The sequence below is a fragment of the Lepisosteus platostomus genome, chromosome 2 (genome assembly GCF_059453375.1).
Source record: "Lepisosteus platostomus isolate fLepPlt1 chromosome 2, fLepPlt1.hap1, whole genome shotgun sequence".
Lineage (NCBI taxonomy): Eukaryota > Metazoa > Chordata > Actinopteri > Semionotiformes > Lepisosteidae > Lepisosteus > Lepisosteus platostomus.
In genome coordinates this window covers 4,556,045-4,580,542 of record NC_142612.1, presented here as the reverse complement: position 1 = coordinate 4,580,542, position 24,498 = coordinate 4,556,045, and the positions used below count along the sequence as shown (strand labels likewise).

Sequence of the window (24,498 nt, the reverse complement as noted above, 5' to 3'; positions counted from 1 at the left end):
TTCATTGATCACATCAGGAGGTAAGGGTTTACTAACTGTGGCAACTTCTTTGGAAAATATCCTAAATGAAAGTTTATATGGCTTTGTTGCTTCAGCAGATTATACTTTTATTTTCCAATACCTTGGAAAGGTTCCACTGGATGTTCTCCAGTTCTTTCCTGTGTTTAGTGTAACCCATTTGCAAGTGAATGTTATTTAGAAGCCATGTTCTATTTTTTTTCCCATAGACCTGTATAATATATCCTGGACATTATACAGGGTGTGCACGGCTTCGGTGGGCTCTGAAGCCTATTAGTGAATAATTAATTTACACATATAAAAACCACTGAAAAATGTCTTATACAGTATATCCTGTCATTCAGTCTTTCAGACGTGGCCTGTATATGTACTCAGTAGTTATCGAAGAAAAAAAAAACAATGTAAGCATTCAATTTTGTAACCCTAAAGTAAATATTGAAATATATGCAGTAGGCAAAATGAATTACGTCTGTATGACTGGACGTACAAAACAGGTAGGCCTGAATAGCTAAAGACATAAGTATTGCTAATAAATTGAAATAGGTTTCATCGCTTAGCTAATAGTACTGTAAGTGCTTATCTTAATTGTATAAATTTCACGTGTGCAAATGGTCATAGGCTAAAGCTGTTTCATGAGACCCATCAGCTGTCTTCCTCTTTTCTATTTGGTGTTGTCATGCATTACTGTCACGTTGCGTCTTCTCCCAGGATGCAAAAGTCAGTCTGACCAAGCTGGCTGGCCCAGTGGGGAATGCCCAGAGCAGGAGATCTGCAGTCCTTCAGAACGCCTCACCTGTGGAATACAGCCACATCCAGGACTCTGCCCGGCAGCTTGATACTAACTGGGAGAAAGTGAACAAGTTGTACAAGGACAGGCAGGTGTAAGTACTGATGAGATTTCTGAACTTTCTTTTCTTCTCGTATAGGCATTCTGAGTGCCAGAAAGCTGAGCATGTTCTCCCCGGTGAATCATAAAATAAGATCAATTGTGCACCTTCACATGTTTGAAGTAAAATACTTTACAGATTGTAACCAGCATTTTCTTGAACTGCGTATACTGTATATGATTCTGTTACACATACATTGTTTTATGGAAAATGGATGATCTGGGTACCTTGTGTCCCTAAAATGCCTTTTGCTATATGCTGGGAAAAACAAAATGGTAATATTCTATATAAAATAAAAACCTACAGTGAAGAAAATGTGGGTTAAACTCTATTAAATACTGTAGATCCCTCCAGGTGCAGCTTGCTTTTTCAATATAACTACGGAATGTGGCTTAGTTTCACAGCAATATTACAATGAACGTTTTTCTCTTTTCCGATAATTTAAAAATTAGACAACACCTGCTTAGTCTATCATGCTTCATCTGATACAAGAAGCATACTGATCTCAGGAACTGGGATCGAGGCATCTGCTTCAACAGAATGCACCCAATTGTTTTCTTAACATGAACATGAATGCTACATGTACCTTTGTATCTGTTGCTTTTATTTAGTTGTTCTTTTGTGTAAAACTAAATTGTTTAAAAACTAATGAGCAGCATTTTAATAATAGCACCTCATTAGAATGTGCTTGTTCAAAGTGCCCCTGTAGACCCTGTCATTTATCTTAAATCCTCTCAACCTGTGAAACTTCTAAAACATGCTATCGTGCGCAGATCTCTCCTTGACACTATCCAGCAGCAGAGACGTTGGCATCACAAGAAAGCTTTTTTGAACCTTTGTTAATTCTTGTTACATCATGTTTATGCCTACATTTTCCATGGCCAGTCTATGCAGTATTGCACTAAGAAGCTTTTTTTTTTTTACAATTCTACAATTATTTTTATGACAAATATAACTTTTTATCACATAATAATATATTACTTATTATTTTATCACACAATAATAATAATGATATACCTTGAAAGACTGAATATCTGCACCACGCATTCTGGAAAACTTCCAAAAAAGCTTTTAGGCCCACCACTGTCTCCCATACATTGCAAGGCAGTTGTCTTCCATCAAAGGAACGGATTACTGCTTTGAGAATAAACCACAGCAGTTTACAGAAAGGAATAATACCTAGCTTTACTCTCGCTCCAATCTGTAAAATTACACATGAACAGCATTTTGTTCTTAATGAAATGTCCCTTTGCAGACCAGAAGAACACAGATTTAAAAAAATAACACAGGAATTAGGCCCATGTTTCATCTGGAGGAATTCAAAACTTAACACGCTCTGTAAAATTAAAAAAATAATTAGAAATAAGAAGTCAATATTTGTAATCCATTACGGGCTAATTGTGTTACAAGAAAAATGATTTTGCTAAAAGACTATTTCTGAAAATCACTGGTGCTCTTTTTTAAAAAATTTCCATCAAAAAATGGGTGTATTGCTCAGTTTTGATTCTCCCAGCACAATTATATAACAGTCATGGCCTGTGGGTCAGAAACAGTTCTGAAATGATACCTTAAAATATTTAAATGCCTGAGAATGAAATGAGGAAGCACTCAAATAACATTACCGCTGCCTTTATTTAGGATAAAATCCTTGCATCCACTAGCAGAAAGCCACATGTTTCTATGGCATATGCCAGGGGTTGCAGTTCTCCAGCATCTGTTCTGAAAGCACAGGGCACAAGGCAGAACCACAGCCTGCAGTGGAGACCACTCCACACACACACAGGCACACACACACACACACGCAGGCACACACAGGCACACGCACAGAGACACACACACACACGCTCAGGCAGACACACACGCAGGCACGCACGCGCACACACACACACACACACACACACACACACACACACACACACACACACACACACACACGAGTTCAGAGACACCAATTAACCCAGCCAGCTCGGCTTTGGAAGGTGGGAGGAAAGTGGAAAACCTAGAGAAAACCCACTTTGAAAAATTCTTCAGGTATGCTATCCAGTGCAAATTAAATAGGCATGAAATGTGAGCTACAGTACTCTGCAGCCAGTGCTTGTGAAAATGTGACTTTGTCTTACGTACATTAGACCTAGCTGGAAACCGAAATGTAATGTCCATCAGAAAAATCAGCCAGTTGACTTTTTTCAAGTATACTGTATGTCGACAGATCCAAAAAAATTAAATGGGAAATTCTACTAAAGGGTCTTATTTAACCAAAAGAAGCTTCCACATAATTTCTAAAGGACTGCAAAAACCCCCACATGGCTATACTGCTAGTGACAGAGCAATCTTTCATGTCCAGGTAAATATTAAAAGATTTAAAGCTAGCACCTCCAATATAGAGCCTGGAAAAAAAATCCAACACTATTGAATTCTCTTTTTGTCTCTGGGACTTTCAGGCGTCACACACATACAGTATAGTCACATCTGAATGAATAATAAGATGTCTGTCACCTAGCCAGTGGTCTGTAGCATTGTGATTAATGAAGGGCTCAGTCCCATTTCAGCCAGGGAGTCTGTATCTGCAAGAAGCTCTATCCCCAATTTTCTTTTCTGTATATACTGTATATATAGCGTATTGCTGAATTTGGTTTTTAGATATTGCATTTTCAATTTGAGATTACAGAGGACATAAATAGATTTCTGCAGAGGCATCTGGGATAGACTGCTATTTCTGCTATTTTTCTATGGACGTTTTCGAAATGAATATCACCTATGATCCAAAAAAGAACTCTAAACAAATATTCACAAAACACACCAAAAGGAGATGTAAAAGACTTTATGATTCCGTGACACACTGTTCAGATGGAAATGAAAGCCTACACATGTGCTGCAGTACTTACCAGTTTTGAAGCCCTGCTGATGATATTTTTAACTCAAGAGCATATCTGCATGTCTGTTTCATTTAATTGTTATAGCATCCTGCATTTACTGCCACAGGTCTGAAATGAGAACAGCATGACCCCAACACCAATGACATTCAGCATCTCTGTGGGCTCCTGTGATTGCCAGTAGAATACCCATGTGTGCTTACGTCTGTTCTACAAAAACAAGTAAAAGTGAAGTACTTCAATGGAGTCAGATCTAAAAACAGAATATTCATAAAGTTTATGTGTTAGAAATGTATGGGCTTTCAACTCAATATTAAATTAAGAAACCTAAATCAGAAAGGATGCAATCAATTTACATTTGTATTTATATTATTAGTTTATTTTTTGTAAATGCATATTATTTTTATTCTTACTAGATGTTTTCTTCTTTGCTGAATTTCAAATGGCTTGACTACCAAATAATTATAATTACAGACTTCAAGCACCACTTTACTTTCAAGTCTGATTAAATTAGATCTGCTTCTGACCTCTTCTGAAAGACAGTTAAACAGTTTACCTCCAGAATAGAAATCTGTTTGAACTAATTATTGGTAGAGAGAGAAACATGACACCTACAGAAAGTCTTTGTTGTATCATATTATAAAATGCATGAGCAGCTTCTGTACACTTAGGTCTGTAATTTAGAATTTATGATTCCAAGTGGGGACTGTGAAAACAGACATGTACTGTATATAAACCCAGGCAGTGAATATTGCGGAGCTGACATTGGACCAGGACTGTTGTTTGAGATACAAACCTGTATAGTTAGAGTGGTTCAACCAGTACAAAAGCAGATTGAGCTACTGTATGTGACCAGGATGGTGCAGGTTTCAGCAGTAATGTCACTAGCTGATTGTGATCGGGTTTCAAGGTTCTGATCCACAAATAGCAGAACACTAGGTGACAGTTTTGTTTCAGTTCAGCCATCATTGGTTTCTATGTATGCGGTAGGAAAACAAACTTTAATGAAAAGTAATCTCCCATTTCTGAGGAATGAAAAATTAAAAACTCCCAACTCTTCTCTGGTCTGTGTTCCTGTGGCAGCGGCTCATTACTGTGCACTTGGGCTTAAGGCATTGTCATGGTGACAGACAATTCTGCAGCACGTGTTGCTTTTCAGTAATATAAACGAGTTGTTTTCCTCCAGTACATGCTTTTTGCAGTGAGTGGTTTTGAACAATTTGTGCCACAATCTGGTTTATTTTCCTTTGAACTCGACTGGGTGTAACAACAGTGCATTTTGATCCCAGCTTAAAATAATTTAAACACTTATGATTGTATTGTGGGATGCAGAAATCCAGTGGACAGAACATAACTGAGAACTCATTCCATAGGAACCTTTATCACAGACGGGCCAGTTTATGGACTTGTTCTGGAATGTCATCCGAAATAGGGAATGTTGTTGGAACGCGTTCATGGACTGTCTGTTCACGTTTATATATTTTTAAGCTGGTTCTGACCCGCATTTTGATATTAAAGATCTCACTAGATACTTTTGGGAAATTCTCTTCTGTGCAACTATGTCAATCAGTGTTACCACTGCAAACATTAGCTGTGTCAGATCCCCCTCAGGCTGGTGCTTTCACTGCTATCTCTTTTCTTGCTTGCTTAATGGACTGCCGGGAAGAGCTGATTGGTTAATGGTTTACAAAATGGTCTAACTGTTCTCATTTTCTATTAATGGCTACAGGTCTTTTTGCATTTTGGCACATAAGAGAGTCAGCAAACCAGGAGTAGCCCTGAATCCACTAGCTGCTGTTTCCTCCGCCATGCTTATTATCGGTCAGGAAATATGCTTTCAATCCTAGTACTGCTGAAAACGGCGCTGAATACATTTCCCAGGACCGAGTCAAAGAGTTAATTGATGCAGGCAGCTATGTGAATGTCCTGCACAAGACTGTGTACTGTATCTGGTGTCTAAATTCAGCGCCATGAACGGCACTGTCTTCTAGGGTTAAGGGTTCATGAACTGTCTTCTTTCTGATCTTTTTTTCCCTCCCAGGATACTAGTCTAGACATTAAAAGTAAACAGGTAGAGGACATTGCTGTTTGAAATGTCAGAATGCCATGTAATGCAACCTCTTCACTTTCTTTCTTTCCTTCTTTGTTTATTTTCTTGGTGTATTTTTGAAAACCCTGACAAATGTGCATACAGACAAAACTCTTAATCAATTAATAGTTGAACTAATTCTGTGCGTTTTAAAAAAGCACGTATTCTTGATCTGAATATTGCTGGTCTGTTTTTTTCATCCCCAACCCCAGGATGTGCTCCTTTCAAGATGCCAGAGTGCCATTTTTATAACCTGATGTCCAACATTATACAAAATGAAAGATAAAGTAAAATTCCTGACAGACAAAAATGATAACAGGGGAGTAGCAGATGTAGGAAATGGATATCTCACTCAGATGTTTACAAAGTATGAAACACAGAACATGCCTCAGGCTGAGCAAACACAGTTTTGTTTTAAATACTATTAAAATAGGAAGAGGCAGGTACTAGACTCCCTTACAGTACGATATACCAATCTCCACAGCCCTGCGGTTTTCTACTAACTTTACTTAAGGAAACAAGAGCTGTTTTCATGGTCTGTTAACAAAAGTCTTAAAAGTCTCAGGTACCTGCTTTGAAACAAAGTACCTGCTTTGCTACTTCAGCGCCTATCCATAAGAAGGCTGTCAAAACCCAGCCAATTAATTAAGTCCAATTAGTCTTCTGTACTTCTGTTATATACAAGGTTTTTGAAAATAGCTTCTGAAACGTAACTAGAGGATATATGGCTGCAAGACTCTAAGGTACTGTACAGTCAACATGGATTTAGAAAAGGTTGGCCTTGCTTACCCGATTTGCTACAATTCTTTGAACAAGCAACAGAAGTCATGGATATAATCAGAATATATGATATCGTATATTTTGATATTCAGAAATCACTAAATAAAGTTGCTCATAAAATATTATTTCTCAATTTGCAAGCAATGGGAATTCAAGATGGTGCATCCAGTTGGATTGGAAATTGGTTGATGGATAGAAAACAAAGGGTGCAGTTAAGGGGGAAATCCTCCGATTCTGAATGCTGAATTCCTGTGGGTTTACACTGGGTGCTTGGTTACATTTGATTGGCTCTTCTAAATCATCCCTCCAGGGTTTAGGTCCATATGGAAGGTAGCTAAGCTCTCCACTTCATTTTTTTACCATGAGGAGTATTTTTGATGCCTCTTTCCCACAGGACCAGTTTTAATTACGGAGATAAACAGACTCAGTGCCTTTGATTACAAGCAGCGCTTACATTTCTAAAACATAGTCAACTCGCAACTTACCCGTACATGCTCTCAACTTACACAGCTGCAACTTTATGCGGCTGGCTCCGTAAAATAAAACAAAAATATTGAAAAAACATTTTGTTCTCCGAAGGATCCGTCAAGCATGCCCACAAGAGCTAGTTAGCGAGCCTATACAGTCGTCTCCTGTGAAATGAGTTTTTTCTCCCCCATTCCGAATGAATGACTCAGAGACCCGGCATCAGGACGTCTGTGCTCTCTCGTTGAGTAGCATCACCATCTGCATTTTTCTTTCTGTGAGAAAACTCTGACATTGGGGCCCGAAATGAATGAATCCAGCACATTTATTGGTGGGGGTGGAGGGGAGTCCCCATTACCTGTAAAGCGCTTTGAGTGGAGTGTCCAGAAAAAGCGCTATATAAGTGTAAGCAATTATTATTATAATTATTATTTACGTGATCACAAAAAGAGCGTGAGACATACTGTATTCATGAAGCTGTTTTTTATTTACTGTTTTTATTCTTATATTTAATATCTTGAATTGCGGTTAGAAGTTAGCAGGGTTTTTTTTATAAGGGTTATTTGGTAAAATTTCACTATATGCAAATTTGGCTTTACGCACTACTCATAATCCTTAACCTCTGCGTAAGCTGTGAGTCGAATGTATTATTTCACTGTAAGTGATGGACAGAGCAAAGTTCCCAACAACCATTGCTGTTCTTTAAGAATGGTTAACATGGAACCACCTGAAAAATATCTTTCAGATGGTGCATACCAGGTCTTCATTCTCTTATTTGCATTATAACTGGTGTAGCAATGAATTTAATGAACGCTCAATACGTTAAATATGGGAGATTAAAAAATATACGAATGCTCATATTTTCTGAAATATTCAGCATTTCAGAGGTGTCTGTTTCCTGAAATGGGACATGGGTACATTTTCACGACGTACAAATCCAATTATTCATAGACATACTCATTCAGAAATTTGAGTGTGTTTTTACATTTTTCCTAGGCTGTCTCGGATGTTCTCCAATTCATTCAAGGCAGATCTCATCATAGAGATTCTATAATACATAACTCAATAGCAAAATATCATGTGCCAAGTACCAGAATTTGATACAGCCCAACTTTTTTTATGATTATAACAACATTCCTTAAAGTATCCACCCCATCCTTTAGAACACAGCTACATACCTTACTTTGCAGAAATGTGTGAGTGAAATGCAATTGGGTAGACAGTAAAGAGCTATAAACCCTGTGGCTGCACACAGGGTACAATGAGGAAGCATAGGCAGACTCTGTAGTCTGTGTGGTTCAGGAGGTTCAGTGCAGGTTGGAGTAGAGGCGTGAACAGGTACCCAGTACGGCACAGGGGGTGCTGTGTGGCTGACAGAGGCCAGGACATCTAATCACAACTTACCCTCGGCGGCTCTCAGCCGGCTGTGTGCCACTGCTTGAGGAAATAGTCTCCTAGAGAAAGAACCCAGTTTCAAACCCGGAATCGTAGAGCTTAACCTGAGCTCTGGCGAGTGTCTTCACTGGTTGAGCAACTCAGGAAACTCCTAAGGTACCGCGGTCTTAATCTGTCTTTTCTTGTAGTGAAGACAAAGAAAAAAACATTAAAGCAAAGAAAAAAACATTTAAACTAATGGAAACAATCGTCTCTAAAACTGCCTTAAAATTGAGATCAATTAAAAAGAGTCTTTAATTGCTTATATTTGCTGTTTTACAATGTTGATTTTAAAACATCTGGATACCATGTAAAGATTATACAGTACATCAATAGTAGAAAGTGGTAAGAAAACTTAAACATCAAACTATTCAGATATCAGACAGGAACATGAAAAGCATTATAATAGTTACTGTACCAACTGATTGCTCTTAAACATGGAACATGAGCCATGGCTCATAAAAGATTGAAATTGAAATGGAAATATTTTAATTTTAAACACAGTCGGGTGTTACCACCGCTTCTGCTGATGGAGGATTCAAATGCCATGAAAATTAAGCATAGTCTGAAATTAAATGTCACTGTTTTTTGGAGCACTGATGGACTTGGATGATCGTGCTTGTGCATCGCTGATTAAAAATTTTTAATTTTAAATTGCTTTCAGCCCAATAAACCACAATCAGTCCAGCATTTCAAAGGGAATGTGCTCTCCGGATTTCATGTATAAAAATCCATTCATTAAACTTAACATTAGGACAGAGAAATAAGAATACCATTATCAGCTGGACTGATTACACTTCTCCATGAAACAGATATGCGCTATTAATTATACTCTATACTCTAAATGTATTTAGAGCATTTTTAAGAAGACCAGTAAAGTTGAAAAAATCATTACTTTCTGATGAAAGCTTTCCTGTACTGATACTACAACTGTATTATTTTAACGTAGAATAACAAACTGCTTTGTTATTACAATATCTAAATGCAGAAAAGCCAGCTAGAAGAGGAGAACTTTCAGCCTGTTGAGCTCATTTAGTTCAGTAGCCTCATAGCCTGCTCTGCTTGTATTAGGAACAGACTCTGAAAGTATTAATTCACCTTGAACACTCACTAATTAAGCACTTTTGGTTGATTGTGTGTGGTTCACCAAGAATCAAAATGCAGTAAAATTCAGCACTCAGAAACTCAAATTCTACTGATGGAAGTATTAAAATAATTATAAAATGTTATGAAAAATCAATACAATGACATGATTTACTCAGTATAAATAAGACCACGCCCTGTTGGTGAGGTTCGTGTTTAGAGAGATAATATACTGTACTATTAGATCTTTTTTTATGACGTGTTTAAATGATCTCAGTGCAAAGTAAAGCTTAAGGACAACAATCTGTATCTGCTGTGGCAGAAATAATGCTTCCTAAATTACTGAAGCAAAGTGCCATCATATCTGACTTTGCTGTAATTCCAACCTTTATTTCAGTAACAGGTGTGATTTTTTTTTATATGAGTGTCTGATAATTTAACGGATTAGACTTTTATTCTGCTGTCTGTAAAGAGATTTTAAGCTTCCTGGCAATGGCATTTGTTTCAATAATGTATCTATCCCGAGTACAGCATTTGACTTTACAAGTAAAATAAAACGAGTAGATGGAAAAGTGCCAGAGAAATTGTGTGCAAGACAAGCTGAACTCCCCAGATATACAGTGTTACACATACATTATATACGCAGTACATCTCGTACCATTTGAGATAACTCCTAACTAGCAATACACTATTCTTCAAAACCTATTTTCTATTCCCTAGATACCAGAGAATACAATCTGCAATTCCCTCTGTACTGGCTAAAATGTATAAAAAATGTGTAAGATGTTTCCATGCTTTTAAGTGCTGTATTGCCAGTGAGTCTTGTGTTTTTTAACTTAACTTTGTGAAGAGGTGAATATTCACATCAGCATCTCCAGGAAATTGCTCACCTGCCAGTGTGAAGCCACGTGGATGCTTCTTGGTTACCCCTGTTTTACCCTAACCTGTCTCTCCTCGTTCCCCAACTTAGGCGGTATGAGAAGTCTGCAGAGAAGTGGCGTCGTTTCCATGCCGACATGAAGAGTCTAACGCAGTGGCTCAGCGAGGCAGAACGCACTCTGGCAGAAACGGGGGCAGGCTCCGGGAGTCAGGACCACAGCAAAGCCAAAGAACGCCTCAAGGTAGAGTACTCTGGGCAGTACTTAAAATGGATTACAATAAATTGCCTTCTCACGTGTGCGGATTTGGATTAGGGGCAGATGCATCTTTCTTGGTTGTGTTTTCCTGTTGTAGTGACCTGTGTCTTGTGAAGGAAGTTTTTTTTTATATGATCCCTGCTGTTAGTGGGGTGTTGTAGTGTGTTCCGAGGACCTTGCCACACCTGAACTCTGACATACTGTAGCTGGTGGCATAGTGCAGGTGGTTGATTGTTTAGAAAAGGTGGACTTTAAAAGATACCCGATCAGATTTGCAGTTACCAATCGCTGTGATGTGGATGTTAGGGATGCAGTCGTGTTTCTGTCATGCGTTTTGTGGTTTGCAGTTGTCAAGGCTTGTTTGAGAATGGTATTCTAGTACTGAACATTGATACGGCAGATTCTTCCTGACTGAGCTGAGGAAAATAAGAATTTCTGGGAATGTTGGAGATATTGATTTAATAGGAGATTTTCAGAACTTTGATGAGATTCATTTATCATCACTAACACGTAACTCCTAACAAGCCAGCTAAAAATGGATCAAGCAAGATGAGTGGAAGAGTGTCCTTCTAACTTTCTTACAGATGCTTGTTAATCAAGTGATTGCTGCTGCAATAATTGAATCTTGAGTTAGGAGCACATTTCACAATTCTGAGGATTCTCTCTGGAATGAGACTCTGTTTTGTGGGGTGATCAGTGTATCTCTGCTCAAGAGGCAATGGATTATCACAGTAATGTATGGGTTATAAAATTGAATTTTGAGGTAATGATATTGTTCAGGGTTCAGGGCATCAGAGGGTTTTTGGTCTTGTACAGTACTGTAAGTTTCTACACTTGCATTCTACCTCCACAAACACCACCAACTTTAAATCTCCAATGCTTTTAACTAGCAATATACTCAGTTTGCTGCTACAGCTCCTGCAGGGGAAGAGTGAAGACTTGTAACACACACACTTTTCAGGGTTATTCATAATCTAACACACTGTACAAGCTCTGCAATACCTTACAGAAGATTTAGGAATGACCACAGCTCGAATCAGAGATTCCTGAGCTATGGGACTCATCCTGTAGCAAGACATTTTTTTCTGGGCCATTGACTTAATTTACAATTATGTAAACATTTTCTTTCTCATCATATAGTTTGCAGGCTTGATTTCTTTTGGTCTTCGTTTGCAAACTCATTTAATACAGATTATTTTTGAAGCCGTAAAGGGGTTATACATTTGTAACCAAACATTAATACAGTCTTGTTTTTTTCTTCATCCCTAATTAATATTTAGCTCATATATCCCATTAATCTATTTGTCTGTCGTACCCTGAGAGATATACCCATAGACAATGTTAGCACTCACTTTCCCATTTTACTCTCCAAGTGAAACCTCTTAATATGAAATGATAAAAGGTGTGACAACACTTGCATGATAAGAAATGTAAGCTTGTGGCATATGAGATTTTTTTCACTGAAACATTGTGCTTTGCTCTCATTAAGCCTGTTAATGAGATGCTTTCTGGGACTGAAACAGTAAGTACTGAATACGCAGCCAAACAGCTCTTCATATTTTATATTAAACCTAATGAGTTGGAACAAGAGACTGGCCTCCTGATGTCTTAGCACTTTGATGAATTTTCCAGTTCTGCTATTTTAAGTTTTTATCCTCCCAAAATTCTACTATAAGTACAGGCAATGAATTGTATTTGTTTTTTCTTTATTTTTATTCTGTGATCCATTTCTATTATTCATCTCCCGTATTAATGAATTTGCTGTTTGATATACACTTCTTTCCTTCAAATAAGAGTTCTGAACTATTCTGAAGTGAGCTCGACAAAGTTTTCTACAACACAGAATTACATGGTGTCTTGTTAAAAATGCCGAAACACACTTCCTTTATCAGTCTCCTGTGGTTTATTTGTGAGAATGTGCAATTATCTTTGAATCTCAAACTCTAATGACCAAGAGTAACACCTCTCGATTGGAGAAGGTGATACCTGAGCTGCAATGGGAAACAAAGCCATTTCAACAACAGGTTTATGCAATGTAACAATGGCTTAAAACAAATATATGTAGATAAAATGTTATCCCTTGAGCAAGCTGTCTTTTCTTGATGTTTTCCATGAAGTGTTTACCACAGTGATATGACAAATGCTGGAGCAATTCATCCTTGCTGTGTATCTTCTCAACAGCACACAGAGTGTATATTTCACAAGTCAAATTCTTGTGTGAGGCATCTCATCAATGACATACTGCAGGTCATATAGCCCTGCCTTAAACTTGGAATGAATGAAAATGAAAAGCCTGAGGTAAGCTCCAGGACAGCAATTGTAGTCTTGTGAGGTGTTTAAAACTTCATGGCTTCAGAAACACAGCTGTGCTGTCTTGGCCAAAGTATTTTCTCTACCAGCTGTGGGATTTGCTCCTGATCTGGGAAACGCACAGTGTTAGATCTGCACTGTAGACACTTTTTTTCCTTTCTAGGGGAGTTAGGTTGTCTTCACTATTACCAGAGTAAAAAACATAGCCTGTCTGATTGTGATGCTGTCCTGCAGCAGCTCAGTAGTGGCTTTTCAGATTTTATTAAATTTAGATTCAATCTATGAATTGGCTTCATCACTCTGTTCTCTTCCCCACTGATAGCTGATGTGTGGTGAGCATTCTGGCGCACTATGGCTGCTGTAAGGATCAATAATATAAGGACATTAACAAATTTGAGAACTTTGGAAACAAAGTTACATGAATTTCAGCCTTGATAGAATGTGTTCTATAAATACATTCTGTAAATCTAACATAACAAATTCAAATATATGTTTAAAACAACAGCAATCAGAACTGTTATATTCTTGGAAATGCAGATGACAGAACACTCTGCATAACAAAAAATGGACATGTATTTTTCTAATCAGGGTCATTTACATTCTGTAAATTTCAAAACATCACTAATGAAATATTATTATTATTATAAAAAGCAATAAAACTATAGAAAAACAACCAAGGGTGACTTACAGTACAAAAGAGCTGAAGATTATAAACCAAATTACTGTACATCAACTACTACAGAAAGGTAACTGACAGAAAACATGGAACGATGCAGGGATTAATTCAGTTCTCTGAGTTCCCTTCCTGAAGTAAAGTTTTTTTTTGCAGTAGGTTTTGTCTTTCAGGTTACACTGAGAATCACATCAACTGACTGACATGTTCTGAACATTTTACTGTATGATAAAGGCTGTAATAAAATCAGCAACAAAGCGTAACATTTATACTGAAGGCTTCCATTTAGCTCTCACCTTGAGGTCACCACTGTGAGCGATACGCTGGCTGAAATAAAATGATTAAAACAAGTTAGAGAGAAAGCTGTGTTGTGACGCTGGCATACAGCTAGCAAAAAAGGATTCCGCTTTCCAAAAGCACGTCGGAGGTCTTGACCCATACTTCCTGGGACAGAGAAAACCTTGATTTCTTGAATGTGAAGTGGCTATGGGAGTCTGTTCAAGAATGGCAAAATAAAGAGTTTTGTTATTCTACCTGTTACTTTGGGCTTTGAAAACAGTGATGTGGACCAAGAAATTATAAAACAGTGCTCATCAAAGATAGAAACAATATTACTAATAACATTCATGCCCATATACTGTATAAATGTAAATTGCTTTCCTGAACATTATCATTATATACAGTACTGTACAGTAGGATGCTGAGATTTAGAGGGCTGCCTAATACATACTGTATAACTAAGGTTGCTTTAATTGCAGAATCTCCACTGCAGGAGAATTCAGTCCAAGATGAACTCTCACACAGATCACAACAATGACAATATTACTGATCTGTTTCTCTGTCATAGTGGACATTCGGTCTTCTCCCTTGAACAACAGCCCCACACTTCAGGACAGCCAGCTGCATAGGATTCAGAAATGGCTTGTAAAACAAAGAAAGCACTGGTATAGTATAATGCTGGTTATGTTTACAACTGTGCAACACATTTGGAGAGGTAAAGAAAACCGAGTTAAATCCAAGATCCTCACAGCTGGTCTTCATTATCCAGGTGACCAGACAACTGGTAGGAATTCAGGAAGAGTGCAACTGCAACCAAACAAACAGACTTCCCAGCGCTACACATTGCCTTTTGGAAAATGGCCTTTCAGTGACATGGTAAAGGAGGCTCTTTTGTCTGTGGTCACAATATTAACAGATAATGGATATTCGCTGCTGTGCATAAGAGGAGGAGGAAACTGATGCCTGAAGCACCTTAGGAATTTGGGATTGCACCTGTAAAAAAAAGTCTCAACACCATGTGCTGGGCCGAGAGAAGAGTTTGTGTTGTCATACATACATTAGTTAGATTTCTAGTACATTCTCTTACACATAGCGGTGGTAGCAATACTATTATTTTTTTTATCTACCTGCCAGTAATGGGATTTTGAAAACAGGAATGTCAGCTGGGTGGAGTGAATGAACCTGGAACAAACAGTCGAAGCACAAAATTGCTCTCCATGTTCAACGGTTTTGCAGTTCTATCAATTGTTGCCAAGAAACTTGTGGCCTTTCTATCATTTTGTTTCTGGACCCTCACTCACACCAACCAACTTATTTTCACAGAGAGAACTATAATATCATGATGTTTAGTTTATAAACCACTTATCATGAGAACATCCCAGAAGTGATTGTACTGTATGTAAAAACTGGAAATAAAAACCATAAAATGGAAAACAAATCTAAAAGCCATTTTAACCAAATGTGGTGTGGGGCAAGATACAGTAGTAAAACATCCATCCAGTCAGATTTTCTCTTACTATGTGGAAGTGCATTCCAGACTATAAGTTCTTAGACTGTATCACCCAGAGCATGCAGGCTGATCTTGGGACAGATGAAAGACTAAAGAATATAGCCGAAGACTAAAGAATATGGTCGAGTATATAACTCGACAAAACATCAGCTACTGTATGTATGGGGAGCAGTATATATGGGGAGCTGTCAGTAAAGCCTTGTCAATGTATAAGTAAGATGATAAAGTCCTGGCCTTAACAGGATACAATGCACACATTCAAGACATTCAAGAACAGGACAGGATAAGTATGACCATCACACCAGGGCTTAAGTTCCAACAGCAGCTGCTATGTTCTGAACATGTTGCACTTTGTTCTGTATAGTACCCCAGAACGCAGGGAATTGTAATCACCAATTTGGGATGAGTCAGTACTGTCAACTAATCTCTGTGGATCAGACAACTATAGAGCAGAGTGTAGGACATTTGAGTGATGTTCTGAACGGGAGGTTCAAACATTAGACTAATGTCAAAAGATTATCTCAAGATGCTTCATTTCACAACCAAGCTTATATGTCTCAGACAATGACCATGTTCCAGGAGTTTGCCTTACTTGGTAAAGGTGGAGAACTGAGCAACATAAGTACATACTGTACATATACAATTGGACCCATCATTTCACCCAAAGCAACACCTAGGATTATATTAAGTTCCCCCTTTACAGAAAGCCAGTGTAGACCTGGTGCTGCTTCACATCATATTACTTCATCTGACTTATTTTTTATTTATTCAGTCACACATGTTCTTCCCTGCTTGTTTTAAACCTGGCTCCGTCTCAGAATTTAAAGATGCAGCTTAGCAGGTTATCTTTTGTAATGATTTACAATAAATAATAAAAAGGTAATTGGGCTCTTCATTGTTGGATTATTAGATGTATCACTACAGAGCACACATTAATCTTTAACACTTGAGCGATCTTTTAGCCTGGAAGTCAGACTGGAGAACTCAGTCCTTCTGTGTGATTCCATGTTTAGGGGATAGTCAAGGCCAGGAAAACAGACAGAAATACACTTTACTAATTACACTAATGGGACAAAGATTGATAACACTGACAAGGAAAAAAAAACATCCCACTATCAAGGTGAAGTACACCTACAGTATATTGTATTTTTCTGTAGTATTGGTAGCACAAGAGCAATAAAGCTAAACTGTCCTGACAAGATGCCTACGAAAATTGAACTACTGCTGCAAAACCTACTGTATGTTCTGTGCATAAGGCTGAATAACTAAATTGTGGTGGAATTAAAAAGCCTTGAGCAAATCTTTTCATACATACTGTACATAAAACTCTTTTACATATAGGCTACTGTATGTAGTGTAATCTGATCTGAAATCTTATTTTTTTTATTTATAGAGTGTGTGTCACAGGCAGTATAAGTCAGTGGCATACAAGTGCATGATAAGTGCCTTGATATGATGTATCATGAACGGTTTTATATAAAATATTATTACTATGGCAGGGGTTCGAGCAGAGAGCTGCTTCAGACTGCGTTGGCTGCAAACTAGCAAGCAAAGTTTCATCCCACTCTGAAGAGTGGAAATAAGAAACACAATATTTTGGCTGCTATAATCATTATCATTATTAGTAGTAGTATGGCACATGGACAAGAGAACTGATTTCAATATAAAAAGAACTTACTTAAATTTTTACAAGCAACTCACCTGTCAGATATCACTGTTGCATACAGTAGAAGGGGAGGAATACTGAATAAAAATGAACAGAAAGATAGCGCAACCTGACTCACAGTAATACTAATAAACCAGACTTAATACAAGCCATTAAATATTAAACAAGTGTTAGACTTAGGAAAAATGAAAGGACAAAATCCTGCTTTTCTTACTATGAAGAAACTCAATATCATTACAACACAAGCTCCCATATATGAATTGTCCCTATTATATAATCTCATTGTGTTCTCTTGGGTAATGTTTAGCTGAGATGATTAAAATCCATTGCTTGTTTATGTAGACACATTGTGTTGTACCAACAACGGTATTAATCTTGTTAAGAAAAGCCCTGAAATCCCAGTTAATACAGTAAAATAAGGTGGTAGGGGAAAACAGCTGAAATAATTATTATATGAAAAAAAAGCTTTTCATTTAATAAAAGCCATATTACAGTACATGTCTAGAAACTATAAATGACATATATATATTAATGACAGAGAGATTGCTGAGCTTAAGTGTCCTTTTTGCATGTTAGTGTAAAAATTACTTTGAGATAAAAAAATAAAATTTCGAATGAATTAGACAAAATTAATGTCATGTTTTCATAATTGCACAATAACACAAAATGAAATATTAAGCAGTCCAATTTTCATGAAAATGGTAGGGTGATAATATGTGGTGAAGCTTTAAATGAATGTTGCTGCATAATGGCTTCATACCTGCTACACAAGACATTAGAATCACATGCATGATGCTTTATAGGGACAAACACAAATGACATTCAGTTATGTGAGCATAAGGAGTCATGATTGTAACAAGGCCATAATATATGTCATTTATATTATATAATAATGCTAAAACAAAATGCTGTGACCTCAAATAAATTACTACCAAAATGTTTTGCAAGAAGTACTCAGCTAAATTGTCTGAAATCTGTACAAACTCTGGTGTTGTACATCTCAGGGGCACTGATCCAGGTGGGTCCATGCTGTTACCACATCTTCCTCCTCAGACCACCCTACCTTTGAGCTAATTTTCCCATTCCTCAGTCAGTCTTCAGCATGACTGGAGCCACTTCAGTCCAGGCACAGCGAAACACACAGTGGGGCTTGTGACCACACGACAAAGAGCCGTCTCTTTCGGCACGCTCCCAGAACAGCCCAGGGACTGTTCACACTCCCGGTTCCCCCCAGAATTGTTGCTTGTACTCTGGTCCCTTATGGCAGAAAACTGTTTTGTTTGCTCGAGTCACAAGTTACTCACAAGTTACTCACAAGTTACTCACAAGTTACTCACAAGTTACTCTACTGCCAGCAGCCATATCACCCTGCAACTCACAACTGGTAACCCACTGAAGCTCAGCAGGTGTGAGCCTGGTCAGTACCTGATGGGAGACCTCCTGGGAAAAACTAAGGTTGCTGCTGGAAGAGGTGTTAGTGGGGGCCAGAAGGGGGCGCTCACCCTGCGGTCCATGTGGGTCCTAATGCCCCAGTAGAGTGACGGGGACACTATACTGTAAACAGGCGCTGTCCTTCGGATGAGACGTAAAACCGAGGTCCTGACTCTCTGTGGTCATTAAAAATCCCAGGGCGTTTCTCGAAAAGAGTAGGGGTGTAACCCCGGCGCCCTGGGCAAATTTCCCATTGGCCCTTCCCAATCATGGCCTCCTAATAATCCCCTTCTATGAATTGGCTTCATTACTCTGCTCTCCTCCCCACTGAGAGCTGGTGTGTGGGGAGCGTTCTGGCGCACTATGGCTGCCGTCGCATCATCCAGGTGGGGCTGCACACTGGTGGTGGTGGAGGGGAGTCCCCATTACCTGTAAAGCGAAAGTGGAGTGGAGAGTCCAGAAAAGCGCTATATAAGTGTGAGCAATTATTATCATATTACTACACACGCAGTAGCCAGTCTAGCTGATCACCTGGCTGCATTTCACAACACGCAGGCAACCCAGCCCACAGAGTACGCCTACAGGAAAGCGCTCTCTTGCGCCCCCTGTCTGTTCTGCAGGGCCTGCTCTGTCTCACCCTCCGGAGAGAGGCAGGCGAGTGCTCTTTGTGACCCCACTGTAAGGCCACCCACAGCTGCCGCTGGTCACATGACGGCAGGCCCTTGGTGACACTCAAGGAGCAGCTCCACCCCTCGTCCCGTCCACACCTCGGGTGGACTCGCATACATACGCCTAGCTTCTTCATCACTAAACATCTAAATTGCTCTTTTGAGCTACAAATTGTTATCTAAGGATGCTGGAGTTGTTATATCTTTTGAAAAGAGAGATTTTCAAACAGTGCTGTAATGTTTTACAGTTACCAGGTTAACAATATTTACAGCTATGAAAGCTAGAAGAAGTGACTACACAGTTTCCGAAAAAAAAAGACTCTGAATTCCATTTTCCTATGTGCCTTTGATGCATGGCAGATTCGAGATCGTATTTGCATAAATTTTGCCCAGACTGCAGAATCTTTTTCAAGGTTTATCCCAAAAAATAAACAAGAAACACTAATTTTATATTTATAAGGTTATTATTCTGAGCAGAGTACACTGGGGATTGTGGGGTCAAGTGTGATCATCGTTGTGGTCTCTCAGACTTCATTACTAAGAGCGAAAGACAAAGGATTTCTTGAAGTCACAATTTATTGGACTTTAGTTTTCTATAGGCAAGCTGTCCATGCGTGATGTTGTTTCGTGAATTTGACCATGGAAGTGTTTGGACATTTGTCTAACTGGAGTTTAAACAAAATTAGGTAAAGATTTTTAATGGGATACATTCATTAGTGTAAGCCATAAATCTTTCTTCAAACTGTGGAAGATACTGGATGTGAATTTGTCTTTTCATAAGAAACAACACCTATAATCCCCTTGTTCATCACAGTGCTGGCTTTGTATATTTGACCAAGAGAAGTTTGCTTAGGCCGAGTTCAGCATCATTGGAGCTGGTGCACCACATACAGACTTCATCCTATTCATTAGAAGGGCCTATTGATCCATAGATCTTTTTCTCTTGAAGGATCCCAGGAATTATACTTTAACAAATCTCTGGACAACAACAGTACTTTTGCGTGAAGAAGTGCCCCATATTTGGGTCCTGAATGCACACTGTCCTAGTTTTAAAAAATAAAAAGATTCATTTTCATTAAGCTGAAATTTCAAAGCGATGTGCTCATACAGACAACCGCGTCGTGTAGGGCCGAGTCACTCAGAGAGGTGTAACTGCACTTTTAATGGCGTCATTTGGTGTGTTTGGGTGCATTTTAAGGAGTGCAGTGGATTCCCTTTTTAGCTAGGTCGCTAAGAATAGTATAGCAACCTCTAATTGTAAAGCGCTCTCTTGCACAAGTGCATAGTAAAGTCACCTACATCACAGAAAGGAAAAAAAAGCTTTGATAAGATGACCTTCTTGACATGCCGCCTCTCCTAGATTGCATGGTAAGCACCTCCCTGAATTCCTCAGTATTGTGTAGGCCCCTAGATTTGAATAAGGCATTAAATTGCCAGCAGATGAGATGGATTTATTGAACATATGACAAGTGGAGCACGGCGCTCCTGCAGTTTAGTGAAGTCCTCATCAATACGTGTACTGAGGTCAAACTGTAAAACTTGTATTACTAAACTAATAGAAAGCCTTAGCAGCATGATGTATGAGTAAACTTTTAAACACTCAAGTATCGTAAATGCCACAGAAATCCTGTTCATAAGAGCATAAAAGGATTAAAATTTGCAAACTTCATTCCGGCATGATCACTGAAATGCTGTAGAAACCTGAGGAAGAAATTCTTTTTTTTCCACTGCTCTTTTGTAGAGGTAGAAGCTAAGCACGCCCTTAGCAACTCTATATTGTTCCAATACGTGTCATAATAATGTTACATTATAATTAAGGCAGCAGCATATGCAACATATTCAGATATGTATTACAATATTTGCACTGTAAGAAACTGCAAAATTGCACTGTAAATGTTGTTGATAACCATGTTGTTTTTATAGACTAGGCTTTTGTATTACTTTTCATTTATTATCTCTACAGACTGTAACAAGTTTTCTTTGATGATATTGCTCATTATTATCTTTCAGTAATATTTATGATATAATAAACTAATGACGTGTGATGTACAGTATCTCCCAAGCACCAACAGATTAACTGGTTTGATAGCCGGCTTACATGACATGTTTCTGCATTGCTAAATGGTGCATTTCCTTGCACCCAGGCATGAAAATGAAAGCATGACTACATAATATTAACTGCTGCAAGATATGTAATAATTACACTGAGAGCCTTCTTCATTTACAGACAGCTTTTTGATAGCAATGGGCATCTTTTGTGAAGTGGTACTCTAGGGAGCTTGATTTATTTACCTCATCAAAACTGCTTTCTCACAGGGAGCACGGGCTTCTAACAGCCAAGTCAAGTCCTCATGAAGAAACAATTGGCTGTGCCATTCAGTGTAGTAGGAGTAAACACATTAACTACCGTACATACTGTATATGAATGTGCAAAGATTTTTTTTTACATATTGATTGCATCCTTTAAGATCCGTATACTGTACCTTTGTATTTTATTTTATGAAATCACAACATTTATATCAACTTATGTATTTTTTTTTTCCTGTGAGGGAGCAATTATAGTACACTTGCTTTATACTGTGGAATTCAGCAGTGTAAGGCTACTTTCTTTAAATAAAGGTCAATTGGTAATTCTTTTGTAAGAATTTTTTTATAGGGGAATTTGAGAATTGTAAACAAGGTTTTAACTATATCAAACCCTTTGCTTGATAGCTTGAAAAAATAGTTTACATGTCAAAAGCCATAATATGCAGTTAGACAATATACTATTTAGATCTATAATATAATATATGGATCATTACGCTATTACATGTTTATTAATTAGAATTTATTTTACTGCAAAGTACATACAGTACAGTAAAACCTTGGTAAAACCTTGGTAACCTTCATAAAGGTTTTTATGAATGGTGAGTTTGCATTTCCATAGTAATATCTTTGTTATAACAGTTAACTATTTCAGGAATAGTGTCAATAATTATTGGTAGTTAATATTTGTAATGAAAATGAGTACTGGAGACTTAAAGAAATAACTGTTTTCACCGTATAATTCATGTGAAAACAAATACTTTAGATCAATGCAATGATATCATAGCTAACCTTACATTATGGTTCATTTTTCTCATTCTTAGTACAGTGCATTTTCGTTACTTTTTATGTTGTTTTTATTACTAGTATCAATCTAGCAGTACTGTACTGTAATAAGCTTATTATAGCACAATAATAACAGACGAGAAAGTAAACTAAGTGTACTCACTCCCTTCAACTTCCACAGCTCCATCTCCTGCATTTTGTCTAATTCTCTCTCCTCTCTCATTCCTAAGGAAACAGAATAAAGCATAATAGGTAAGTGAAACCCCTGCGCAGGCCAGGCGTGGGAACACCTGCTTTATCTTTGCAGTTTTTTTAACACCACAGCTTTTTAATATTTTGGGGAAAAAACACATTTCTCAGTGCTGTATCTGCGCGGATGTAGAGGAAGTAACTTCTTGAATGCATTGAGTTTTTTCTCTGACCTTTTCATCAGTGGGAACCATCCACATTGGAGGAGCTGAGATCTATCAAGATCTTATTGCGTTTATGCAAATGCTCACTCCCTGAAGTCACATAGCCTATATCATCTTGGGGCATTTGAAAAGTAAAATACAAGCCAGGATTTGAAGTGCAGGTTATGAACATTCCCTACTCTATAACCCTGGTAACCGGCCAGCTCACACTACTGAGCTGAATAAAAATTGGGACTCGGCAGTATCATTAGCATACCGACCAAGAGTCTTGCATTATCCACTGAAAAGATAATGAAAATGAAGTCCAGCTGTCCATCATGGCACTTGCACAGAGGAATTTGTTCGCCATCACAAAATGATCCTGCTGTCTGCTCTTTGCAGTGGGACCTTTGAGCTTCTTTTTTGTTTGATGTAATTCATAAGGCAGGAAATTCATCAACTGAGGAAGAGAGCAACACTTTACACAATGCACCGTGAGGCTTTGAATCAAAGAGTGCCAACTTGTATTTAGATTAGTTAAAAATCTTTAATGTAGGACATAATGGAAATTACGAAGAATGTCTTAATGTTTCCAAATACGTGATGTAAAATGAGAAAGCTTCCAATCATCAAACAGAAATCTTAACATTCTGTTTTTGTGCTAAATTTGTCAAACACGGTATGCTCAGCATGGAGCAACATCAGATGTGCACAACATTAAATCTGTTTCACATCATGGGGGACTGCACATCTTCTGGTGTTATTATATCTTCAGAAGTGTTAGGAACTGCAGGGTTGAAAAGTTAATTGAGACCTGTTTGAACTGTTTTTGTATTGAACCTAGATAAACAGACTGTAGATGCTGAATCGGATGAACTGTCTTTTCTGTGCACTACAATCAGTGCATTGATCTTGACTGTAGTGATAAGGCTGCCTCGTAAATACTGTAAACTGAGAACTTTTGGGGTCCTCTATTGTTGCAGAAGGTGGAGGAGGGGATGAGTTATTACCTGGGGTCGATTTAGGGGATGAGTGGGGGGTTGGGAGAAAATGTTTTGTTAGCTTGATACATCTCCTCGATCATAAATTGTTGCTAGATTCTGTCATGGTTATAATGTACAAAAATAGTTTGTAGTTGTTTTCAAACCTGCACAAACAGAGCACTAACTAATGCAAAGGGTTTTTATTTGGTATTTTACAACTGCATCTCTAAATGGACCTCCAGCTCGCCAATATATCTGCACCAATCACAGATCTTGAGAAACACTTCCCATTGCATGGTTAATGTACTTTAAGTATTGCCTCTGCTTTCTGTATTGAAGCACAAAGCTTTTTAAACTGAAAGCTTAGGAACATCTGCTCATTGTGTTTTTCCTCAATTGAAAAAAAAAACAGTAAATCGATTGTTACAATCAGCTAGACTCTGCCTCCTACTATATTTTAAATAACAGCAGATTGTAATTTGACGATTGAAAAATACCACGGCGCAGCCCTGTGAGGGTTATGAATAATTTTTGACAACATTTTTCTGTCTCAAGTCTCATTTTTGTTACATACTGTAGCTCAGAACAAGAACGATAAGAGGTAGTTCTTAGAGCATTAACTGTTTGATGTCCATTATCAGAAATCTGTTTATTCCTAAAACAAATTTTACATGGGGGCAAACCCCTACACTATGGACAGAATAGAGAACTCAGTTCACCTAGAGAGCATG

The 24,498-nt window shown here is 38.1% G+C and overlaps 1 protein-coding gene and 1 long non-coding RNA gene across 14 annotated transcripts in view; one reads left to right on the top strand and one right to left on the bottom strand.

Moving 5' to 3' along the window:
- The window catches only part of dmd (dystrophin), a 728,682-nt gene that overhangs the window by 363,789 nt on the left and 340,395 nt on the right, over positions 1-24,498 (top strand). For all 13 annotated transcript variants that reach the window (XM_088646795.1, XM_088646880.1, XM_088646889.1 and 10 more), the window contains 2 exons: positions 727-899; positions 10,600-10,750. In XM_088646795.1, coding sequence (XP_088502921.1) covers positions 727-899; positions 10,600-10,750 — 324 coding nt within the window. The remainder of the gene's footprint in view (positions 1-726; positions 900-10,599; positions 10,751-24,498) is intronic.
- The window catches only part of LOC148675755 (uncharacterized), a 51,810-nt gene continuing 44,553 nt past the window's right edge, over positions 17,242-24,498 (bottom strand). The window contains exons 2-3 of the long non-coding RNA XR_015941492.1: positions 22,556-22,617; positions 17,242-19,063 (exon numbers count right to left, since the gene is read on the bottom strand). This is a non-coding gene — a long non-coding RNA (uncharacterized LOC148675755). The remainder of the gene's footprint in view (positions 19,064-22,555; positions 22,618-24,498) is intronic.